We start from the raw sequence: 24,340 nt of genomic DNA, 5'->3' as shown, positions 1-24,340 counted from the left end.
CAAATCTTGGGCAAAAAAAAAGCCCACAGAGCGCTCACTTCTGCTCACAAAGCTCACTGGTGTGAGTACTGTGACTGGACTGGAGAGATTTTAAACATATTTATTGCAATGAACTTTGAAACATCATTCAATTGATATTGCTTTTATGTCTAATTTCAAGGTATGTTTTACCTTTTGCGGTCCCCAATGGAAATCACACTGCTCAGAGGGATGGAAGCATTTTTAAATTCACATTGACACACACACACACATATGGATGCAAGAGCAGTTTAACAGATGCACCCTTCCTTTGAAACAGTGCAGTGAAGATGCAGAAATGAACAGCTGTACAGTAAAGCACAGTAAATTAACTTGCTACAAGCCAGTGGGCATTTAAAATTGCATCAGTACATCGTTGTTTCCGAAAGGATGCTCATGAAAGGGTTTTTACATTATTATAGCTGTGGAGGTGCACCAGACTACACATTAAAATGTCTCACACACTTCTGCTCAGTCCCCAACCTGACCCTTTGACCGCCTCTTTAGTGTCGAGAGTTTGGTACCTTCCACAGGTAACAAATAACAGGTTTACATTTCATCACATAACACCTGTGAAAAGGCTCTTCCTCCCTTTGAGGTGACTTCAACATTTGCTTATATCCCACAAGAAATCATCTGTGTTACACGTGAAATCAAATACTGCTTTGATGGTTTGCAGTCTGCATGCCCTCTCACGTCTTTTGCACATTAGTTACAGATAACCACCCATCATCCATCTACATGTATCACAAAGAGGAAATATTGCCTTGTGCTCCACACCGTACATTACCCGCAGCTGGCGGCCTCTGTTGTTTTGTAACAGGTTCCGCCCTCTGTCTCTGCCAGTGCGGCAGATGTTGTGTATGAAATGGTGCCCGGAATAAATGATTTGGAGATGCTAACATTTGGTCTGTGTGATGATCAATGTGGGCTTTCAGAGCCGCCCCTCCCAACCAATTGATTTATGAAGCCGACCACGATTTGTTTTGCTGCAGAGTGTTTTTTTTGGACGGGCATCAATCATCATTATCAGACAAAATAGAATATCTCTGGTCCACGTGCCTGTGTGTGTGTGTGTGTGTGTTTCCTGTTATATTTCAGTGTTGGCTAGAAGTTTGCTGGTGTGCACTCCACACAAAAAAAGTGTCTGAACTGTGTGCATGAGTGTTGATGAGCACATGTACTGTTTATGAAGGCTGCAGTGCCCTGGTAGGAATGAGGTGAGCTGCTTGGAGTGGATATGGCACATTCTTGGCACGACACGGCTCTGAGGACACCAAAGTGTAATGAGAGCAGCGGAACGAGGCTGAAGGTTTTCAGCTCCGGAAACTTTGCTCTTCAGATGACCTCCAGCTGAGATTGTACTGCACATACAAACACACACGCACACACACACACGATGAAGCATGTCTGCATGCATGCAAATATGTTCGCATTTATCTACACCAGCACTCAACATCTTATTTTGCATCAGACGATTTCCATTCCGCTGGGATTCACCACGTCTTTAGAGCCCGAGCAACAAATGACTGGCGAGTCAGCATCTTGCGTCCCCCTCTCGACTCCCACCACCAGCTCAACCTTACCCTCCTCAATGTCACAAAACCCCACCGAAACAGCGTTCTGTCCCTTTAATCAATGCTTATAGTTTAAAACGCAATATTAACATGCTGAGGACAGTAAAGCCTGCATTAGCATTTTATATGCAATCAATTTGCCGCATGGTTTGTGTGCAGAGCTGAGCGGGACGTGTGTCACATCGAGATGACAGTTTAGGGATACAAGACACACACACACAACGGGGGGAGTCACACACAGCATGAAAGCCTTCTGGCTACATCCAGGACAAGACATAGAGGCACGCAAAGGCACAGGGACATCCACAACTGCACTAAACAGGTACACATACACACACAAACACACACACACACACTTTCCATCACTTCAGAGGACATTACATTGACTTACTCATTTCCTAACCTTAACCATAACCACCACATGCCTAACCCTAATCCTAACCCTAACCTTAATCCTAACCCTACTTTAACATAACCCTAAACTTACTTTAACTTTAAACCAAGTCTTCACTCTAGAATGAATGATTTATGTTAAGGGAACTTGCTTTTTGCCCCCATAAGGGAGTCAAGTCCCCATAACACCACTGTGGAAAACAGATTTACGTCCCCACAACATGAGGAATACCTGGACCACACACACACACACTTCCCGGTCATGCATGGACAGTGTGATCTCTCTCTCAGCTCAACCACAGCGTCCCTGACCGGAGTGACACTGTCCAAAAGACAACTCATTAAATCATATGTCATTTTTATCCACCTCTCTCTCTCTCTCTCTCTCTCTCTCTCTCTCTCTGTGTGTGTTCACCCCTCACTCTCTCTCACACACACACACACACATCACTGTAAACACTTCAAACCCGCTGTGGAGTGATGTGCGAGAATAAACCGGCCTTATGGGAAAAGCCTGTGTGTGCATGCTTTCCTGCTTGCGTCTGTATCTGATTACGTGCTAATTTACTTTGATCACAAAGGCTGTGGCACCCAAGGGTGGTGTAGAATTTACTGACAGGTGCTCCGGACCAACAGATCAGCACACATTTGTCTGTCTTTCTGTCTGTGACTAAAAAAAGAAACATCTTACTGTGCCCTGCAAATATTTTTATTGGATTTTTTTCATGTTTATTCTCCATCACTTTTAACTAACTTCTAATTTAGAGGTGATGGAGAAGAAAAAGTATTGCAGCCATTTGACTGAATTTCATAAACTCAACATTGTGTGTGTCTCCAGCAGTATGCAAATTCCTAAGCCTATACTATGTAAAGTAATTGTAGGTAATTAGCTACTAGCAGCTGTAAAACTGAATGGTCGGTTAAGTTTAATGAGTCTAAACCCACCAGACCTTGTTTAGTTACTGAAATACACTTATTGTAGAGAAACTGATCATGGCTGACTAGTCCATTGTTATATGTAAGCTGGTTGGGATTCAAAAGTCATAAAAGTAATAACTAATAACAACTATAACTTTAAAAATTTGAGTGAAAGAACACAATAGTGGTACCTCCAGTCTTCATAGGGATTGTTTCTTTGGCACAAGTTTTCCAATGAAAACTGTGTACACTGAGTTATTGGGAGGCAGGAATCTTAGAGACAAATATCTCAAAACCTGGGAACTCAATCCACACGGCTAGATACGTGAGCAATTTTTTTTTTTTTTCTAATTTGGGTGAACTGTTCCTTTAAGTTCCTCACATTTTAGTTGGATATTAGCTTAGGAGCTGGACTGAGGTTTCTGAGAATGGAATATATCACTCTTTTCTCAGGATTTCTTGCCAAGAAGTTTTATTTTAAGAACAGAACAGATAATTAATCATAACGTTTCTTGTCATTTTCAGGTGATACTCTTTAATATTCGTTGGATTATATATTATTTAATATATTTTATAATATAACTTCTTTTTGTAGACAAGTTCTTCTTAAAGAATACTACCTTTGAGGTGGAAAAAGAAACAAAACGCCAACCATAAACATGCCAAAAGTCCTTGAATCTCGCAGCTATTTACCCCAGGAAATAGATTTTGACAAGCATTCCTGAGAAATACCATGATGTCAGCTCTATTTACACCAATCATGTTGTCCCAACTCGTCTTTTTACACTAATCTATCTTGATATGCTTATTTTCAGTTTCAGTCCCTCTCTTGTCTTTGTCATCACCTCTTTACCATTCTTCCATTTCTTCTTCTTCTTCTGCTGTCTTTCCTCTGTTCACCTCCCTCCTTAAAGACACATGGAGCACTTGAACATGCGTGCTGCGTTTACTGTACTTAAAGTGCTGCTACCGCATCAGTACACGAATAACACTGAATAATGTAACTTGCGTGCATTTATAGACGAGCAGAGGCGAGTGTGTCATCCATATAGAAATCACCTACTGTATTATGTTACTGTATAGCCATTGAACAGATATGACATTCCAGGCATTCACATAATGTACATGCATACTGTCTGTGTATACAAATGCAAACACTGCTGTATTGTCTTGCAAAGAAATGTGGGAAATCGCACAGACAGGCATGCAGTTTACATTTGTAGTTGCTCACTTGCTGCACACACACACACACACACACACACACACACACACACACATTTATAGAGCGATGATAAAAGAGGACAGGGTGCACACAGAGCTGTGATCTATACTGTATCAACCCCCTCTGGGCATGGTGTGTGCTTTCAAAAGCACATGTGTAGATGTCGACTCGGGACCTACAGCATATGCCTCTGTTCTTTGTGTGAGGATTTGGCTTGTGTTTGCTCCCTTTGAAAAATATACAATATACAAGTCAGATACACTGTCAATTCCCAAGTGTGTGCTTGTGTGTGTGTGTGTGTGTGTGTGTGTTAGCGGGGCACCACCTTACTGATTGCAGCACCCTGTCTACCTGTGTGTTGTTTCCCTGTGGTACACAAGCACAGGTGCGTGACGCGTCCTTCACTTTAACGTGCCATCAATCTGTAAAGCTGGAGACAAGCCAGAGTGCAACCTTCTCAGCCTTCTGCACACACACACACACACACACACACACAGCCTCACACATATGTACTTGTACTCTCGAAATGTCTGCTGTGCTCTCGTAAGAGATTTTGCGTGCAGATGAGAGGAGAGCTTTTCCCAAAAACTGGGGCTTTACCTCTGTCATTAAATTATCCATCATGCAATTAGATTTCAATTCTGCAGAGAGGGAGGGAGAATAAGATAGAAACAGACAGAGATAGAAAGCACTCTTAGCCATTCATTAAGTCTACCATTAAGTCTTGAAATCTTATTAAACGAGTGAACAAATGGAACGCTGATATTTCAGTGCTATTGAACCTGTTTCAAGGTGATGATATCACGAAATAATAACACCATTAACATCAATATAAAGTTCCATAATTGCAATTGGGAAAAAATGTGAAATTATATTTCCCAAAAACAAAAGAAGAGGAACTTAATCCCCTGCAGCTCAAAAGCATTTTCCCCCATTGATCACCATTATAAAAGAGACATCTGTAAAACTATTGACAGGATACCTCCAACTGCAAAAAAGATCAATTATTAGACTTTGTATTGAATTTTTAATCCATGAAGACTTTTTTGTAAAGGTTTCTCATAGCCCCAAAAATCCTGTTTTCATAATACGTGATGTCAACATACACTCTATGGGTCGAGCTAGCGGGGCCGAGGAGAGAAACACTAATGTACATGTGTGATGGGCTGCATAACGCGGAAGTGAACCAGGAAGCAAGAAAACTTTTTTTTTGCTAATGCATTAGACGAACAATATTAATTTGAATGCATGGACGCCATCTTGTCGTCTGGTATCAAATCTTATAATAGATCCATGATTTGTTTACAGTGCAGCCAAACAAACTTTGACCTGATACGATTCATCTTGTCATGTTTTCATAAAGATAACTAAAGACGACAGCCAACAATGTCATCAGACATCATCATTGAGTTTTTGGCAACACTGACATATATTTTAATTTCATAAAGTTGATATCGCAAACAGCTGCCAATTTAAACATCCAGTAGTAAAAGAGCAATGTAAGCATTCATTTGAAGTCATATTTCTCTCCACCTGATATGTGTGGATTTATCTGGCTGCTAAATGCTGCGCTACATTCATCAACAATTCACTAATTATGTACAGTGGATTTTTAGAACAGGAAACGACGTGATGAGAGCCGCGAGAGTAAATCAAAACAGTAAAGTCGCTGAGGTTGGTGATAATTCTCTCTTGGTTCATCACAAAAGCGATATTTTTCACGTAATCATTGTTGACATAAAAATATTGATTAGTGCAGTTTTAACGATTGTAACTTTAAGTGTTTATTACATTTTATCTCATGGTCTTCTCATGAATGCAAATAATCTTGATTTTAATGTGACCAACTTACATTATTAATTTCCAGTTGACGTTGTGGGTGTATGTGATGTGCTATTGTGTGTGGCTTTGTATTTTGTATTATGTGTCCTGTGTGTTTTTTGCTTTGTACTGTTTGTTATTGTGCTGTTATATGTTTAAATTGTGAGCTGCCGAAGGGACTGCAGATGAAAATTAGCTATAAGCTAATTCTGGTACAGTACATCAAATGGTAACATTTATGTTTAACACTGTACATGGTCCCAATAAATAAATAAGACAAACAGGTAATCTGTGACTTGTAGTTATAAATTTAAGATCTTTACGATTTCATCTTACAGTAAATTGTGAGGATGAACTTGCTTCTTGATGCCCAGCTGTTGACAGATGTTGAGAGAGAGTGGGAAGTCACGCTAAATCCCACTTATCCTCAAGATGAAAGTCTTGTAGGTTGGTGGGGAATCAGTTAAAATCATTTTCATCCATTTAGGTCCAATTATGAAGCATACGGTTTCATGGTGGATAATGTGAATCACAGCAACACCGGGCAGCCAAAGGGCAGGACAGAGGCAGGGAGAGAGGGCGATACTGCCTGAAATCTTTGCAAGTTGAGACGTTGTAAGCCCCTTAAGGCCGTTGGGCCATGAAGGACAGCCATTCACAGATATTTATCATCATTATTTTTAAACCATTTCAGCTTTATTAGACGTTTTGAAGTGGTAAGTGATGGCACAGAGCGGCGGTCGGGCGCTTACATTCAGCAAAGGTCACAAGACAGATTCAAAGCCATGATGCTGTCTACGGTGATGACTCATATCTACAGAGCATCTCTCGCTCTCTCCTTTAATTCATGTTCAATGCGTAAATGGATATATTAACATATGTATTCATGTTCAGTGTGTTTCATGTAATCTACTTAAGGACATGCTGAGATGGAGCGGAGAAGCATTAAATCCTTATAATGAAACCAGACGATATAACTTATTCATGTCATTTTTCATCACAAATTCATGTCACACTCTTAAATCAAGGCGTACAATCTCAACAGATCAGATTTGAACCTTAAGACACTTAGATTAGTATTTAAATGTACATACAATGCAGCATATTTGAGTGAAATGTACAAATGATACCATAAAAGATAACACAAAAGTGTTCACTAGATGATGGAAGTGGGCTGATAAAGATGAGATGACACAAACGTAGAGCTGCTTAGTAGCTGAAATTGAATGTGACAGAGAACAAGCTGGATTCAGACAGCTGAATCACAATTAGGCAGGTCCATCACACACTCATACATGCTAAAGTGTTTGATTTGTGTGATTCCCTTGTAAGTTCACCACTCACCTCATGCTCCAGCTGGAGTCCCTGAGCTAAACTCTGCCTGCCCACATCAAGCAGCGGTCGGCCTCTGCCAAAGCCTCAGCTGCTCGCTCCCAGGAACATGGACTCTGTGGCGGGACGCCATCTTAGCACCCTGGCACTGACAGAGGCAGAGAGAGTTCTGTTTAATCTGTTGCTAGTGTCCATTGGTCCGATTGCAAGTTTAATTTGTTTTCTTGAAGGTGTCCTTAACCATTTGTCTCTACATCATATATTGTGATTTCCATTCTATTTTTTAAAATGATTATTTAGTCTGGAATTCAGTCAATATAATCCAGTAAATAGGAAAATGGAAACATCATAATTCAGCCCCGGATAAAATGTATTATATCAGTCTAATACTCTTTGTAGGTCCAGTAACATCATGTTGATGGTACATAAGGGTAAATATATACTTTTATATTTGGGTTCTGTGCTTCACAGTAACTTTAAAGGTATACTTAATGGTCCTAATGTGCACATATGAAGCTTCCCAATGACTAAAGAATCATGTTTAATACTTGTGTGATTTGTAGCCAAGCTAATGGTGCGTTGGTCCACCACTTTAGTCTAGACTGAAATAACTGTTGGATGGATTGCCATGAAATTTGGCACAGACATTCACGGCCCCAAACCATGGTGATGACAACTCTGGTGATCTATCATCAGGTCAAAATTTAAATTTGTCCAATACTTTGGTTTATGACCAAATACCTGCAAAACGAATGACATTTTCATCCCCATGTTAAAACATGGTGAACGTGAATAACATTATACCTGCTAAACATTAGCATGTTAGCATACTGACATTAGGATTTAGCCCAAAGCACCACCGTGCCTGTAACTCCAGCCTCACAGAGACCCTGGCATGCTTGTAGACTAGTAGTCTTGTTAATATTGTCAGGAGCATTTGCATTTTTTAGTAGATTTCAAAAATGAGCAGCCGTCTTTAGCGCATCAGAGCCTGTGTAGGAGCAGGTTTATGACCTGTGACTAAATGAAGAGGCTGACGGTAAATTAAAATACTTAATTTTCAGTGTCCATGGTTGTTGTGAAGCAGCATGTTGTAAAATTGCATGGACATACATTCTATCCTTATTTTTTCTATCATGTTAACTGATCTTTTAGTTGTTTACTATACATTTATCTGTAAGGAATCTGTAGTATACTATATGCATGATGGATTAACACTTAAATAACACCTGAATGCAGTGTGATGTGATGCTAAATCCCAAAAACAGAGTACATAGCTGTGTATAACCATGGTGCACAGATGGGACTCTCATGCAAAGTGGGATATTTCTTTGTGCTACAATTGTTTCCGCTAAAAAATGTTTTTGCAGCCATAAGATACAGTTTTGATTTAAGTGACAATGAATGCATTTATATTTAATCACACATTATCAAACAAGCAGCAAGCAAAAGAAGAAATGTCTGTAGTCAAGCATCCACCCCCCACCTCTCTCTCTCTCTCTGGGACTAAAAGTGAATTGGGAGATGGTGTGATTAGAGCAGACAAGGAAAGACTGAAAGTCTGACCTCTAGCTAGAGGTAACTAAGAGGAAGGAGGAGGATGACGAAGAGATGAAGAAAGAAATAAGTGGAAGTCAGGAGGTCTAGAGAAGAGAGAGATGTGAGTATGTGTAAATGATATTATATCATGCTGGATTGTGTTTTTAATCATTTTACATTAATGTGATGAGAAGGCTGAGGGATCTTGCATATGTTTGAACATGTTAACACTTTTGAGATGTAGTTTTGAACATCACTTAAGTGAACATGAACTGGAGTATTTCATCAAAGTGTATTTTGGTTCAGGCTTGCCATGTCTGGATTTTGCAGGTGTCTCTTACAAAGTGGGAGCCTGTGGAGAGTATTGACTTTTTGTCAGGTCTGGTTGAGCCAGAGAGTTTTAGAGAGTTGTAACTTTACAGAGCTGTGATATCAGGACATCTCTATTTGGATTTGGAGATATAAACGCACACTCAGCAGCAGAGTGTGTCTGAAGATTTGGTTCCAATACTCACATGCCCATTTCAACCTACCGTACTGTGCTGTGCACATACTATTGAAAAGGTCGGAGTACTAGTTGCACATCACAATGTAGCCACGCCCTAAAGCATGCGCTGCTTTATCATCTATTTTACTCTAAATGGGGCCATAATTTACAAAATGGACATCATGATACATTGAAGAAGACTTGATACTAGCAAGTAAGACCATAAATTCATTAGGAAACTGTTTACTGAGACAATAAATCAAGTGAGAAGTTGGGTCATTTTCTCATAGACTTCCATACAATCGGACTTCTTTTTGCAGCCAGTGGAGTCGCCCCCTGCTGGTCATTAGAAAAAATGCCCTTTTAAGGCACTTCCGCATTGGCCTCACTTTTCAGACACATCTAGGGAGTAACCCTGGATTTACAGTAAAGACGTAGCCGTCACTATTTCAGTGTGTTTTCAGTTCATGAAAGTTAATTATAATATTTTGGTCGCCTAAAAAGTCTTCCTCGGTGTTTGGTACTAAAAGACCCTCTGAAGAGTCGGATGTTCAGTTTTTCCGGTAAGTACATTTTGTTTTAATGGTTATAAGAACGTTTTTCGCTAGCCAAAAATTAGCATTAGCATTAGCATTATCACGGTTAACCATAGACTGTAAATGCACCGTGCTAACCAAGCTACCAGCTAGCGTTAGGGTCAGCTCCACCCTCTCTTCCAAATATGGTCACTTTTCATCACTTCTGGCTCCAAAAGTCCAATATGGCGACAGCCAAAATGCCAAACTTGAGGCTTCAAAAGGGGAGTTTATGATTGAGCAGCTACTTTTTCAGAAACATAACAGAAGAGCAACTGGTCTGTCTGTTTGCGGCACAGACAAACAGGCCCATGTTGTGTTAATAAACAGCAGGGACAGTAAAATGAGTTGGTTACCTAGCTGAAGAGTTGGAGTGGTGCTGCTACTAGTTCTATTACTCCCTGCGATATTTAACACTGATCTGTTGAGAAAAAATGTCAAAAATGACATTTCTGGTTTTGAATACGTAAATGAAATCAAATTATAAACAGTAATGCTGTTGAAACTATGAAAATTACTCCATACATACAACTAGGAAGGTAATTTCAATGTAAATACATTGAATGGCTATATTGTTCATAAATAGTATCAAAAACGCAATATAACTTTTTGAAAACTTTGAGGATCATAATTAAATTTAAATTTGCAATAAATTCAAGTCAATTCAAGTTTAAATTTTAAGACTGATATTTTTGGCAGCATTGCACAGCATAGAGGGAAAAGAAAACCACTTTCACATAGTTAGTTTATAAGGTCTTAATTTCTTTATCACATTCCTGGATTTGTTTAAAAAGCTACAAAGACTCACTAACACAGCTCTGCAGGAGCTGAGGAGACAGATAGAAGGAAGAAAGGGAGGCGTGAAGGGAAGAAGGTAAGGAAGGAGTAGGCACACAGATATCTCAGAGAGCCAGAGAGAGAGATGGACAGATAGGGAAGAGGAAGCAAGAACTAAAAGCAGCTCCAAAATGACGAGGAAGAGATGGTGCGATAGGTGAGATAGAAGGATAAAGAGGAGAAGAGGTAGGTGGGCGGAAGCAAGGAGGGAGGTAAGAGGGTCAGGAGCGGCAGGGAGAGATGTACTGATAGAGAGAGAAGGAGAGAAGGAAGGAAAAGATAAAGATTGGCCTGGGAAGGATGGAGCTACCAGCAGCGCTCAATTATATCAAGAAAGGGGGGGGGGTGAGGAGGAGGAGGAGGAGGGAAAGATAAAGAGTCAAAGGAAAGAATGAATAGCGGCTGAAGTCGATTCATGACTCTCATAGGAACCTCCATCAGATAATTTAGTCTGAAAAATACAGTAATTCAATGAGTGTGTGTGTAATGAAGAAGACGATTTCAGTGCTGGGTAGGAGACACACATATATAAGTAGTGTGTGAGAAAGGATTTTATGTAAATATGTACATACGGTAATGTGTGTGTGTGTGTGTAGCTAAGCTGAGATTGGAGTCTGGGGGCAGCGCCGGTGCTTTAGAAGAAGATAAGCAGACATAATTAAGAGGCCATTAATAAATTTGTTAATGAGCACTCCATGTAAAAGAGAGGGAGTAAGAGAGGGGGGGGGGGGGGGGGGGGGGGGGGATCATGTGTAATCGCGCATGTATGTGTGTGAGGGAGAGAGGAGACAGAGATGGGGAGGCATAGTCACTTTCTGTGTGTCTCTCATATTCTATATCAGGCGTATCTGCCGGCTGAGATAAATTATCATTATGAGATATGTCCTGCCTGTGACACATACACACTGTCATCTCCGCTCCATTTGCATAAAGAGGGCTTTTAGCGATGCCCTTGTACCCTCAATGACAGTATCTCTGCATTAGTCAACGCGCGCGCACACACACACACACACACACCAACACCAACACACACTTCCGCTTATTCACAACAGACATGCTCACACATAAATGCTTTATGTATTAATCGCTTAGCATATAGTCATGTTTAAATGAAAGGATTAACTTTAATCCAAGAAGTTGCAAACACTTAATACAAAAATAAACTTCAATACATGTGCCAACGTAACAGTAATAAAGACGTTTCACAGGAATGACTCAACGCTCCACTGACTTATAGAAGCTTATAGTGAAATTTGATCATTAAGGAACATTTTTCTGATATTGAAATATATTGCAAACGTGATATGCAAAATCACATATTGACAAATTGACTGGAGCATTTCTGATCTTGGGAGCACATCGGTATCATATCATCGGTGATAAAAGATTATAAACTCAAGGTTTACTTACTAGCTTTTTCCAGAGTTTTCAACTTGAACTTCTTCAGAGAATGGAAACTTGCCTCTAGTGACATTCAGCCACCAGATGTCGCACTATAGCACCAACATCTCAGACCAAAACAAACGCGTGGTGTTCACTCAATAAAGTTGGAAAAAAAAAAGAAAGCTCACAAAACTCAGATCAGACTGTCAAACTAGGCAGTGCTGATCAAATGTGGATCAAGATTCTCTTACTGCATTGCCTATTTCTCACCTCAAATGTTTTCATAAACAGATTTTAGTGAACTGTTTTGCTGTAATTTGAGAAAGTATGTGACACATGGAGGACACAGAGGGACTCACATGCACTAACATGCATGCACGGATGATGCGGCTCCCAAAACAAAGGACAGAGAGGCTCGGATAATGATTTATCGCACAGCCCTAGGTTAGATGCCAAGCTTTCTGCCAAAACATTAGCCGACATCATATCGCTTGCATGGAAATGATTTCTGGCTCATTTCTGTTTGGATTGTTTGAAAATGTCACATAGTCAAAATGGCACAGGTATTAAGTTGAAACTATTATTTAATATTTTTGAGATATTTGAAATAGTTGAAATAATCACACACTTCATACCGAAAATCAGCATAACTAACAGATTTATAGGTTGTATGTAGACAGAATGGACAGAAAATGAAGACTGGAAATAATACATATAGAGAACGTCTCCTCCTGCTACATGTCAAGGTAAAGTGAACACTCAAGCCTTAGACACAGCATCTTCAAATATTAACCATCTCACAAATACACACATACACACCCACCCACCCCGAGGGTCGTACTGTGTTATGTGAAGCTTTCAGCGGAAGTATAAATGTTAGATTAATGTCAGTCAGGGAGCTGGGGAGCGCTTATGTCAGAGAAGGATGTGACATAGGAAGTTTAAGTACGTGTGCGGGGGATCACAGTTTACATTTGAGCATGTGTTAAGTTCAGCAAGTGAAGCGTTGGGACAGAGGGTTGCGTGCAGGGTGTCACTTGGGGAAACGATGGGCAGTAAAGAAAGAAAGAGAGTTTGCTGCTGTGAAGTTATTCTCCCCTCCATGGAGAGAGATTGATCCTAACTGCAGTATGTTAGCGGACTTGTGGCACGTGCAGAGATGAGGCAGAACTCGTGCTGCTTTTCTACTCTGTTATATATGCAGCGGCTTCCTTGAATGTGCTCATTTAAGTATGGTGTTTGAAAATGAACCTTTATCTCCCCTTGGAGTAAAATGCCTTCTGTTCACAGGTGAACATATAAGACTCAAAAAGTCATGTATACTTGCTGGGGAAACGGCTGTAACGCCGAAATTACGTTTCCTTCAGTGGATGCCGATTTTAAAAGGGACTGGCATTCAATTTAAGGGTACTCACAGGTTGTTCTTATAGCCTCGGACGCTGGAGCGCTGCTTTCTGGGAGCTTGAAGCTACAGCGCCCAGACTGTAATCTGTAATGTCAACATGATGTACAGCCTGGAGGTTGTCCACTGACAATGACTTTGTGGACTCACACAATGTTTGTCTGAATTTATACATCCGAACAGGCTTTTTTTTGCTGCGGTATTGTAATCGATCCAAAACCAGAGGTACTTTTCATCACCTGCAGAACACTGCCAGAGTCGTCGTGTCCAATTCCCTGACAGTGTTGAGTGAATAAACAAACATTGGAAATGATAAATGTATCTTGGAAACCTACCCATATGCATATGATATACATTCACCTATTTATTTCCTATTTATTTCATTATTTTCCCAGCGTACAATAATGGTTGTAGAAAACGAGACAGTGAGTGCAGCCTGCATGTGTATGTAGGTGGTTGTATTTCTTCACTGGCTGACTTGCAGTAGAACTTTAGCCAAACAAGAAGCTGGCTTGTCTTCTTCTACAGTATGTGGACAACTATATGTATAAATCTAGATGCAGGGCAATTACATCAGTGACATTCTGCTATTTAACTAAATACAGCAGATAGGATGGAGACATTGTTAAAGGAAAACTACACTTTATAAGAACTTGGCTTTATTTTGTGACTATTGGTTGGGTTATGATAATATTGTACACAAGCAAGTACATTTCTGAGTTCTCGGAAAGCAGGGACCAAAAAAAAAAAACAAACTCAGAGCAGTTAAGAAACAAGCCAACAATTAAGCAAATTAGCTTTGAAGGTAAACTGAAGGTGAGCGCACCTGTAATTGTAGTGAAAATCCCTCATGGCACAGGAAAACTGAGTGTTCACAACAACTGCAAGTACAGTAGGGCAAAGTTGATCCAGGACGTCGTTTGTAAATTGTGATGGATGAACAATTTTACAGTTTCTCTTTGATTACAAAAAAAAATTGACTACCCTAGGTTTTTTTTACAACCCCTCTCATCATTTGACTGCTCATGTTTTTTTGCCTCGTCATACTTCTTTTTTAGCGATGTTGCCATGTTCCCAGAGCTCAGCAATGAACTTGGTGAGTACAAAGTTATCATAACTGATAGACTTGATAACCAGAGCTACAAAAACAAAACCCAATTTGCAATAAACTGTAGATTTTCTTTAAATATGAGCTTTATTTGACAGGGAACATTAATTTTGTGTTTATATATTACTATCATGTTACAGTCGATAACCACAGCATTTAGTTAGTTGGTTGTTGTCAATATATAAGTAGCCTAGTAGTTATCTAATAGAAGCTAACATTTTGCCACTGCCTTAGAAAAACATAAAAAATATTGTCTGTGATGCCAGCTGAAGGTTTCTGAAGAAATATTCTGGAGTTTAGATCTTGAGTTTGATGCTTGTATGCTAGCTTGGCTAATTGTTCAGGTGGGACGCAGCAACAACCACGGCTGAGTGTGATAGCATGACAGACTTGTCAACCTATGCTATGGACAAAAACAACCTGAATGTAGACACCTTTAAGTTTTGAGATATACTCTTAATGCCAAAATGCTCTTAAAATAGCAACATGTTTTAGCCAACAGCTAGTGCACACATTAGAGGTGAAATTAGCTACCTGGATTTTTGTGGAAAGGTTAACTTTGCTCAAAGGTTGAGGGTTTTCATTGCACAACGAGAGTTGTTTTGGTGCAAGTAGCCTTTAGAGAAAATCAAGGCTCTTCTATCTTGGTTTCAAACTGTAGCCAAGCTGTTATTGTTCCCTATGTTGGCTGGATAAACATGTTCAGGTCAACTCACCCGGCTCTTCTCAAGCTACAGTAGTCTTTTGGAGTAGAAACTAGGGACTTATTAATGTACTTACTTTTACTTGAGCAATTGTATTATGTTTATTCTAACCTTTTTTTATTTTTATAAGCTATTTTTGTGTAAATCTGATTCTTCAGTCCACTTCCATGTTGCACCAGATGTTGCTGCCGGGCAATTTTCGACATAACTGCAAAGCGTTTTTTCCCTTTTAAATTGAAGTGTTTAATATCCTTTCCATTTCAATGTTTCTCAGCCGCACTGCTCTCAATCCCCCTGCAGCCTAAAGGGGCTTTGACTTAACTGTAATTACAAAAACCTTACTCCCACACCCGCAGCAATTAGATAGACAAAATGGCTGAGGATTCCCCCCACCACCGCCTCCTGCTCGCCTCACCTTTCCTCCAATTAAACCAAAGAGAGGGAAAATGAGAGAGCTAGGCAACATGGGAAAGCTGATCACCTTATTGAAAACCTGCCTTCATGCCTCCCCCGTCTCTTCACCCATCTCCTCTCTACCCCTCTAGAAGCCATTATTTATGTACACAGTACATCTCTGGAGACCTGAGAAGGAAGCAATTAGTCTCGTTTCGCCTCCCTGTTGCATGGCGATAATGATCGGCCTGACGATAGTCATTATACCCTTACATGTTGGTTCACAAGTTGGTTGCCAGATCGTTTGCATACTAGTCCTTATACAGCAATCGAGTTGTCCACTAAAGAGCCTTCTGAGGATTTTGTAAGATGATGTTAAGTAAGCTCAAGTTAAGCCACCCTGTTGGGAAGCTGCTGCTCTTCTGAAGTGTCCTTGAGTGTCCTTCAGAAAGGCAGGAGCATGCAGCCACTGACCTTAAAATCGGACTGTAGAGTGGTTGATGGAAAAGAAAATTGTTGTAATTTTAGATCCAGAAAACTGGTATTCAGTATAATCTTAAAGGCTGTATACTATATTGCTTTGATATTTGGTTTAAATTTCATGTATGACATCTAATTCAGTTAGCTACTGATTAGTGTTACTGACTAGTACAGCACATTTGCTGCTTTGATCACTTACTGTAAGCTTGACCTAAAATAAAGAGTGCACCTACTTTACTTAGACTTAATAAAGATGTGTTTTATGACTGATATATGAGAGAAACCCATGCTAGTTAAAGGCATGAGTTTTGACCACTAGTAGCGCTATGGAGCAATGTTAGAAAGGGTATAAAAAGGAGCTTCAGTTTACCTATTTTTTTTTGCATTTCCTGGCACCTGCATTTGCTATATATTTAAATTATGTTTATATATGTATATTTAGTTAGCAATATGCACAGTAAAATATCACAGAAATTCTTTTGATATATTTCTTTAAAGGGATAGTTCAGATTTTTTAGAGATGCCTCACACTACGCTACAGATCAGCTGTTTGGGTCAGAAAGTGCTGCTGCGGCGTAATACAGTGCACGGCATGCGCAGGAATATTGAAATTCTACAGTTGAGAAAATGTAGTGCCAAAGGAAAGGGCCATCTGACGGCAAGGTAAAGCACTGAAGATATTCTAAATATAGCTTACACTTAAACCGATGCTTTTTTTTAGGTGGCTAAAATACATTTTGCTGCTGTCCCCGTCCACAGCAGTATATTGCTCGGCGTCCATGCTGGCACTTCTGTCTGCTTCTCCAAACCGGGAGTGTGCCAACCTCCTTCTACTGTAGGTAATACACTGACCATAGATAAGTACATCATACAACCAAACTTTAAAAAATCCAAACTATCCCTTTAAACCTCTGACTCCTGTCCTGATGTGTGTGTTGGTCTGTGTCCAACAGCCTCATCCAGCAGGCTCAGACATTACAGTATGTAGAGCAACGTTGATGTTGAGTCTATTTGATTGTTAGACTTCACTTCATCATGGAAGCACCTGCATATATGAAAGAAGAATGATCATTTTTAGCACAATATGCATGTAAACAGTACAGCAATGCCTGCTCAAAACAGAATGTAATTTGATCTGCACCTGAACGCCTCAGTAAATCACCTGCTCAACCGCACTCAACTCTTTCAGCCCTTCAGAAAAATATAGTGAATTACTTTCATCCTCTCGGCTAATGCAACATCCTCCCCTAAACCCAATCCAACCCTGTGCGACGAGTTTTATCACACGGTTTTGTACCCTCGCAGGCAGCCCGCTTTGCTGCAGTGTAATGGAGATACACGACGGCAATAAATGAATCACTAGCAGCGAGCCACTAGCAAGCTGACCCGCCGACTGAGAGGAAGAAGAGAGGTACTAAAGGGACGACCGGGAGAAGAAAAACGACAGATGAACAGATGGGCAGATGTAGGAGGAGATCACCGGGCCGGCTGGAGATGATGGGGTTGCCCGGATGGGTTTTAAGGGAAGGCCCGTCTCTGAACGCATAAAGGGAATTATCCCCGTCCAGTTCAATAAAGCAGCTTGTATAATTAGAGTGCAGTTTACTAGCTGGAGGGAAATTGAATCCCTCAGAAGCGGGGAGAGAGCGGTGCGAGAAAGAGAAGGAGGTAGATAAGCAGGTGAACAAAGAGGAAATTATAAAGAGAGGAAGAGCAGGAAAGAGAGCGTACTGTAGCTTCACCTTTTCCATTATCTCCGCGCGGCAAATTAGACTCAGAGGCACCAGAGCTACTGTACAAACCGTGTGTGTGTGTGTGTGTGTTTTCTCTTGTTTGCTGTGATTAGCTTCAGCAGGTTTAAAAAGTGAAACACACTGCTCTGTTAGGATAACCCCGTCTCACCCGTTCAGTTTCAGCTGACAACATGGGAGCGCTGCAACAGAGAACCACATGCACAATGGCCAGTAACAACTTGACTCCTCCGCCCACTCCGAGGTGTCAACTCAGGTCATCCCGGTCGGCTCTTTCGACACGTTTATCGTCGGGTCGCCGCTGTTTGGTGTCTCCAATCAAAGAGCCATTTTACCGGATGGGGAACAGCTGCTTCAATGAGATCAGGAAATAATTAGGAGTAACATTTTGCGAACTGCGTGGCATTTCAGTTGATTGCGGCGCTGCCAACGAGAACATAGGGGAATGAGGATGTACTGCCGCACGAGCGTGTGTGTGTATGTGTGTGTGTGTGTTTTGGTATGGGGGCATGAATGAATTGAGGACAGACTGGAGGAGAGAGTCTCTGCAAATCAGTTTAATTAAAGAGTACCGATGCATGAGATTAGATAGGGAGCCTATGGTGTAAAGGATATGATTACACAGTGAGAGAGACACAGATTGGAGATAGAGAGAGAGAGAGAACGGGAAGAAAGAGTTATAGAATGACGACGAGAGATTTGGGAGAAAACACGAGTCACATCGCCGCCGACTCCTTTGGTAGTTGTTGCCCGGGGCGATGCGCGGTATGCCGGTCCCACGATGCTCCTTAGGTTGCCCAAGAACCCAGTGTTTCCTGTCTTGATGATGTGGTACCCCCTGAGTCGGGCAGCGCGTGTTATTATATGTGTGTGTGTGGGTGAAACATCTCTGGCTGCGCGGCCTGTCTGTCGCCGAGCGCCTAATTAGGAGTGTCATCCAGAATCTGGTGACTAGATGCAACATAACTGCCGCAGGACACGTACACTTCTGTATGTCCTGTGTCCTTGTTCGCGAGCAAACTGACTCCCATGTCGCACTCTCCGAGGACAAAGATTCTCAGAGCCACGGGCGACTCTTTAATGTCATGAAATAGAAAGCATGTGCTGCATGGACAGTCTATGTTCAAGTCACTCAGAGCTGATCATGTTTCGGCTACAGAGTTTCTAACAGTCTTTTGAGATTGGATTTACAGTCGCTCTGTGTTTGCATTACTCTGCATGGAGTGTCGGATTGAAGATTCTCAGCAGCCAATTTACACCAGTGTCGAGTTAAGCTGTGAATAACAGAAAAATAAATTATATTAACATGTAGAGATGTTTTTTGTGACTCTTGCAAACCCCCACCGTCATGTTTGCTAAGATAAAGCAAAGAGAAATGAGTGTAAACAAATCATTTTAAGAAACTCCAGAAAAGGACTTTAAGCGGACTCAAAAGGTTTTTTGTTCTCTCACAAAGAAAGGAATCGTTCCACATTTTGGGTAATGCAATTATTTGCTTATTTGTCATGAGTTACATGACAAGATCAATGTGTCTTATGTATGTTTGCTAAATTTGAGCTACAGTACTGCCCAGTTGCTTAGCTTAGCGTAAAGACAGGAAATGGGGGGACAACTAGCCTGGCTCAGTATGCAATCTGCCTACCAGCACGTCTTTAAGGCCTTACATAGTTTTTGAATGTATTTCCTACCTTGTAAAACATTTCAAAATACTTTTTTGAATATTTTAGAATCATTCTGAATTGTCATTGCCATGGCTTGCGGTCTTGTCTTGGTGCTCTGTTATTGACTGACTATCAGTGTTGAATTGTGTGAAAGTCAGCAACATCATTGCTCTTCTTGCCCTTTCATTAACAGTCTTTGAGGTTACCACTAGTTTTATCTACCAACACATCATGTGGTTTAATGTGCTGAGAATCTCTTGTTTACAAGTTACAAGTTTATTGTTAAAAATGTAGACGTAGGATAAGTTCCATGACCTATGACTCCTACTTGACCTGTTACCCCCCAATTCCAAACTAAAGTTGTGAAACTCAGCTGTGAAATCTCTTAGTTTCAGAACATTAGCATTGAGCTGAAAGCTGACTCGGGGGTACTACAACAAAATCAGGCACAGCACCCATAACTCTGAGGTAACTTAATCACAAGCACTGCTCCAAAAGTGGTTTATATTAGATTGATTGCATGCTTTTGTCAGCTACAGTGGAAAAAAATGGTGTGGCAATCAGCATCTTCGATAAGTGAATTTAAATAAGTGAGACAGTTTAAAAGCTGTAAATATGATGCTCTTCACATATACAGTATGTTCCGTTTTCTTCACCAGCTAGGTGCTAACTTTGCCTGTCTGTCGTTTGGTGCTTGACAGGTAGAATGCAGTGCCTGCTGCGGTTGTAAAGGTTGATTAGAGCAGTGAGAGTGAACCAAAACAGTGAAGTTGCAGAACATCTAAAGGAAACTATGAGCTAAAACAGGCTGAAAGGTACCACGGAGCTAAGGAGAGTCGCAAAGTTGGGTGGTAATTCCCTTTGGGTTCGTCACTATGACACGTTTCACATATAAGCTATTGTTAATATAAAAATATTTATCAGTATAGCTTAAAACTTTTATGTTATTTTGTCTTCCTTCTGTATTTGTGCAAGTATTGACCTGGAATTTGATAACAAGGACTGATTGGCTTATTTTTGAGCATATATTCATATTTTTGAACTGAAGAAGCCTGTAGTTCAGTAAGGAGGGATCAGATGGAAATGTATAACAGTATTAATTGAGATAACAGGAAAGAAAGACTTTGGTGATTAGACATTGAAGACAAGAAGCATCTTTTGGCAGAAAAGGGAACAGCCGGATATGATGAAGAAAGAATTTGCGATTGAGCTGATCTCAGGCAGTGCGGGGAAGCCTAAATGACAAAGAAGATCAGATAAAGAGCTAAAACTTCACAAATTAAGACAAATCGTGAGAAAAACCTAATATTGTTTGCTATCTTTAAAACTGACCGTGTTAGGATGAGATGTTTCAACCAAGGACAGTGTGAAAGCGTCAACATCTGCCTGATTTATCACACACACCTTTCTCAAACTATACCACCACAGTGTAAATGACATACGGCTGTAAAATATTAGGTAGGCATGATCTGAGGAAAAGATCATACTGTATTATAGTTCCATGGCTGTTGATTGCCTCATTTGGGAGCTGACGCTGACATAAAACGAACGGGGGGAAAAAAAAGAGAGACAGAGGAAGGGTTTTAGGGAGAGGAGGAGGAAAAGTGAGGCAGATAAAAGGCGAGGCAAAGTATGTTTCTTTTTACAACTCCTGACACTCGTTAGACGAGGCTTCTTTTATATCTCCTGCGCGCGTTTGTGTGTGTGTGAGCGAACGAACGAGAGAGAGAGAGAAGGAGGTGTACGTACAGTGGGAGAGCCTGATTAGCATTGTGCTCCATGTTCCACTGCTGTGGCATTGAGAGAGAGAGAGCATGGTGGAGAAAGAGAGAGAGAGAGAGAGAGGGATGAAGGAGGCAGAAGTGCTGGCTCAGCGCTGTGCCAAACGTAAGAAGGCGAAGAAGAGAGGAGAAGAAAGGAGGGAGAGAGGAGAAAGGAGGTGAGAGGTGTTCGTTCCATATGTTTAGAGATGAATGAGAGGAGAGAACGGTATGGGAAAAGAGAAGCAATTAGGCTCAGAGAAGGTGAGGTGTCCTCTCTCTCTCCTCTCTCCTCTTTCACTTTCTTGCTCCCATACATTGTGTGATTTTGGGCTGTGCCAGATTAAAGTTGACAATATTGAGAGCTGCTAAAAAACCCCCGTTAGTCCGAACCAACCAATCCGGATACAGCGTGTAATTCACCAGAAATTCATCACACACTCTGACCTGCTTTAAAATTAAGATCACACCGTCTGACACACAGATTGTGATTTTATGAGACCCATCCTGCACAATGTGACATGTAATTGACCTGTAGGTTATAAGGCTTTAACACACTTTCTCCCTGCTTTCTCTCTCACACACTCACACACAAACACACCTAGAACCTCCTATACTCCCAGTGTGTCTCACTTTGAATTGTCGATTTCAGTTCCCACACACAAAGAACAACAAAATATTTTAAAAAAACTGCTCACAAGTGTATTATCTCAGTAATTTTCTGAAACAGCTGGGCACTGTAATTTTTAGTAAACATTACTCAAACTGGAATAAATTGTGCTTTTGTTGGGGACTATTTTCAGTTGCGGATCGATACACATTTGGTGCTCTACTGAGTATCTACAGCAGCAGGACAGTGTGTGTGGGATTGACTCATATAAACTACATTACCCATGTGGACGGTGATGAAGGAACATGTCAAACGGTACAACGGTGCAGCTATTGACGTGCTTTAAATAGGGTTTGGACAACAATGGAGCGCTACGGCACGCTGGAATTTGTTGAAAATAACTGCACTAAAGAATAACGTCAGCCTTATCCTTTAACAAAGACAAAAAAATGTATGCATAGATATATTCATAACATACTGTAACATACTCTAATAGAACATAAATGAAAACAAATGACGTTTAAATAGATTTGAGTATATGACTATTAAGTGTAACGGTAATAAAAATAATATCCTCATGCTCTCCCTCCCTGGGTAGGACTCATTCACACAAACACACACTATAACATGAGTCACAGATCCTCTTTTATTATAACTGTATGGGGGGAAGAACCAAAGGGTTTTATGGGAAAGTTGTCTGACAGTATGAAAAATGTTTTAACGATTTAACAAAATGAAAGAAAGTAATACAGCTGTGATCAGGAGGAATCTGCAGGAAACATGAATGATATCATATGTCAGCCTGAAATACTGGTGTGATGTTAACATTAGGATATCACAATAAATTATAAACCGATGTGTAAAAGCACCACACACAGAGCTGTGAAGTGTTTCTGATAATAATGTGAAAGCAAATTGATTTCTCCTCTCTCTATCAGCGACTCTGGATGAGATCCAAGTGAAGAATTGAGCAAAGAGTCTTTCGGGGTTGTTTAAATTCGTCAAGTCATTGTCGATTCACCCTTCCCTCCAGCCCATTATCCATCTGCTCCTATACACACACGCTCTCACACACACCGTCTCTTCTTGAGGATGAAAAACACACCTGTGTGTGTGTGTGTGTGTGTGTGTGTGTGTGTTTGCAGGGAGACAGCAATTGGTCATTAACTAATGCACGGTGGGAGAGCGTGTCCGCCGCTGCCGGCCTCGCTGAGGTCAGAGGTCACTGACGCAAAAGCACACCAGCCCCTTGCCGGGGCCGGCTCTGCCTCATCCATCTCTGTCAGAGTGTCAGCCAAGAACACACACTCACACACACACACAAGAATAAATGCATAGAGACACACGTAGGTATTCTCAGGTGGATACATAAACATGCAGGCTTTCATGGTCAGACATGCACACAAACATAAACACGAGGGCAGGTATTGCCTATGCTTACACACACACACACACACACACGCGCGCGTGTACACACACACGCAGGCATAACCACACAAACAGAGATGGAACATCCGCCGAGCATCCGGTGTTAGTTTCACCTGAATTTTGTGTGAACTCTCAGGGGAGACAATTGAGAGAGAGGATGACAGCAGCATGCAAGTGTCATGACCTGTTTTTTTTGTCATGACTTATGTATGTGCGTGTGTGTGTGTGTGTGTGTGTGTGTATGTATAGACAACGGAGGAGTAACAGTATCTTCAGCTGCACACACACACACACACACACACACAAGACAGATGGAATTCTGAGGATGTGCATACATTACAATAACAAAATTCATTTGTATCATTCATTTGTATGTCAGTGTACTCCTGTTTTTAGTTTTCTCATCAAAGATATAAATCAATTTTCTTTTAAAAAGTAACTTAAGCTGAACTGCAAGGGTTTAGTCACACCAGCATTTTTAACAGTAAAAAACTAGAGTTCAACTTCAAGACTCTGGACAGGCAGATTTGTGCTGTTTAGCCATTGGAAACCATCTTGACAATATTAACCTTTGAGCCAATGGTAACACTTTATTTAACCCTCCTAGTCAGGGTTCATGAACAGCATATAAACCATCAATGAATGTTTTATAACACACAATAACACATTATAATGTTGTAAGCAGATATATGAACATTTGTTAGTGTCAGTGTGTTTGTTTACAACTATAAATTATCACTAAGTGGTGTATTAACAGTTCACCAGTGCTGTATAATACAATAAAGGATAGTTATAACAAGTCCACTCCTTGTAATGTTCATTAACTTTAAAAACAAAGTTATGTAGTCAATTCCCCAACAGGTTTAAAAAGAGCAACATAAAGGGAGAGAACGTGTGTTTACTTCATTGAAGTGAAGTTAAATAACCATTGAACACCCAAC

General features: G+C 40.6%; 1 protein-coding gene across 5 annotated transcripts in view; it reads left to right on the top strand.

Moving 5' to 3' along the window:
• Window positions 1–24,340, top strand: part of fgf11a (fibroblast growth factor 11a) — a 94,428-nt gene that overhangs the window by 14,592 nt on the left and 55,496 nt on the right. The window contains exons 1-2 of one of the 5 annotated variants that reach the window (XM_042401068.1): window positions 9,837–9,870; window positions 14,563–14,600. The exons of 3 other annotated variants lie outside the window; for them this stretch is intronic. In XM_042401068.1, coding sequence (XP_042257002.1) covers window positions 14,573–14,600 — 28 coding nt within the window. In that variant the 5' untranslated portion in view covers window positions 9,837–9,870; window positions 14,563–14,572. Of the gene's footprint in view, window positions 1–9,835; window positions 9,871–14,562; window positions 14,601–24,340 lie in introns of those variants that run through there. One more of the 5 variants, XM_042401069.1, reaches the window with a different exon arrangement.

This window comes from Thunnus maccoyii, chromosome 22, assembly GCF_910596095.1.
Source record: "Thunnus maccoyii chromosome 22, fThuMac1.1, whole genome shotgun sequence".
In the NCBI taxonomy this organism is placed as follows: Eukaryota; Metazoa; Chordata; class Actinopteri; order Scombriformes; family Scombridae; genus Thunnus; species Thunnus maccoyii.
The sequence above is the reverse complement of the archived record's forward strand: the minus strand, read 5'-3'. Positions and strand labels throughout refer to the sequence as shown.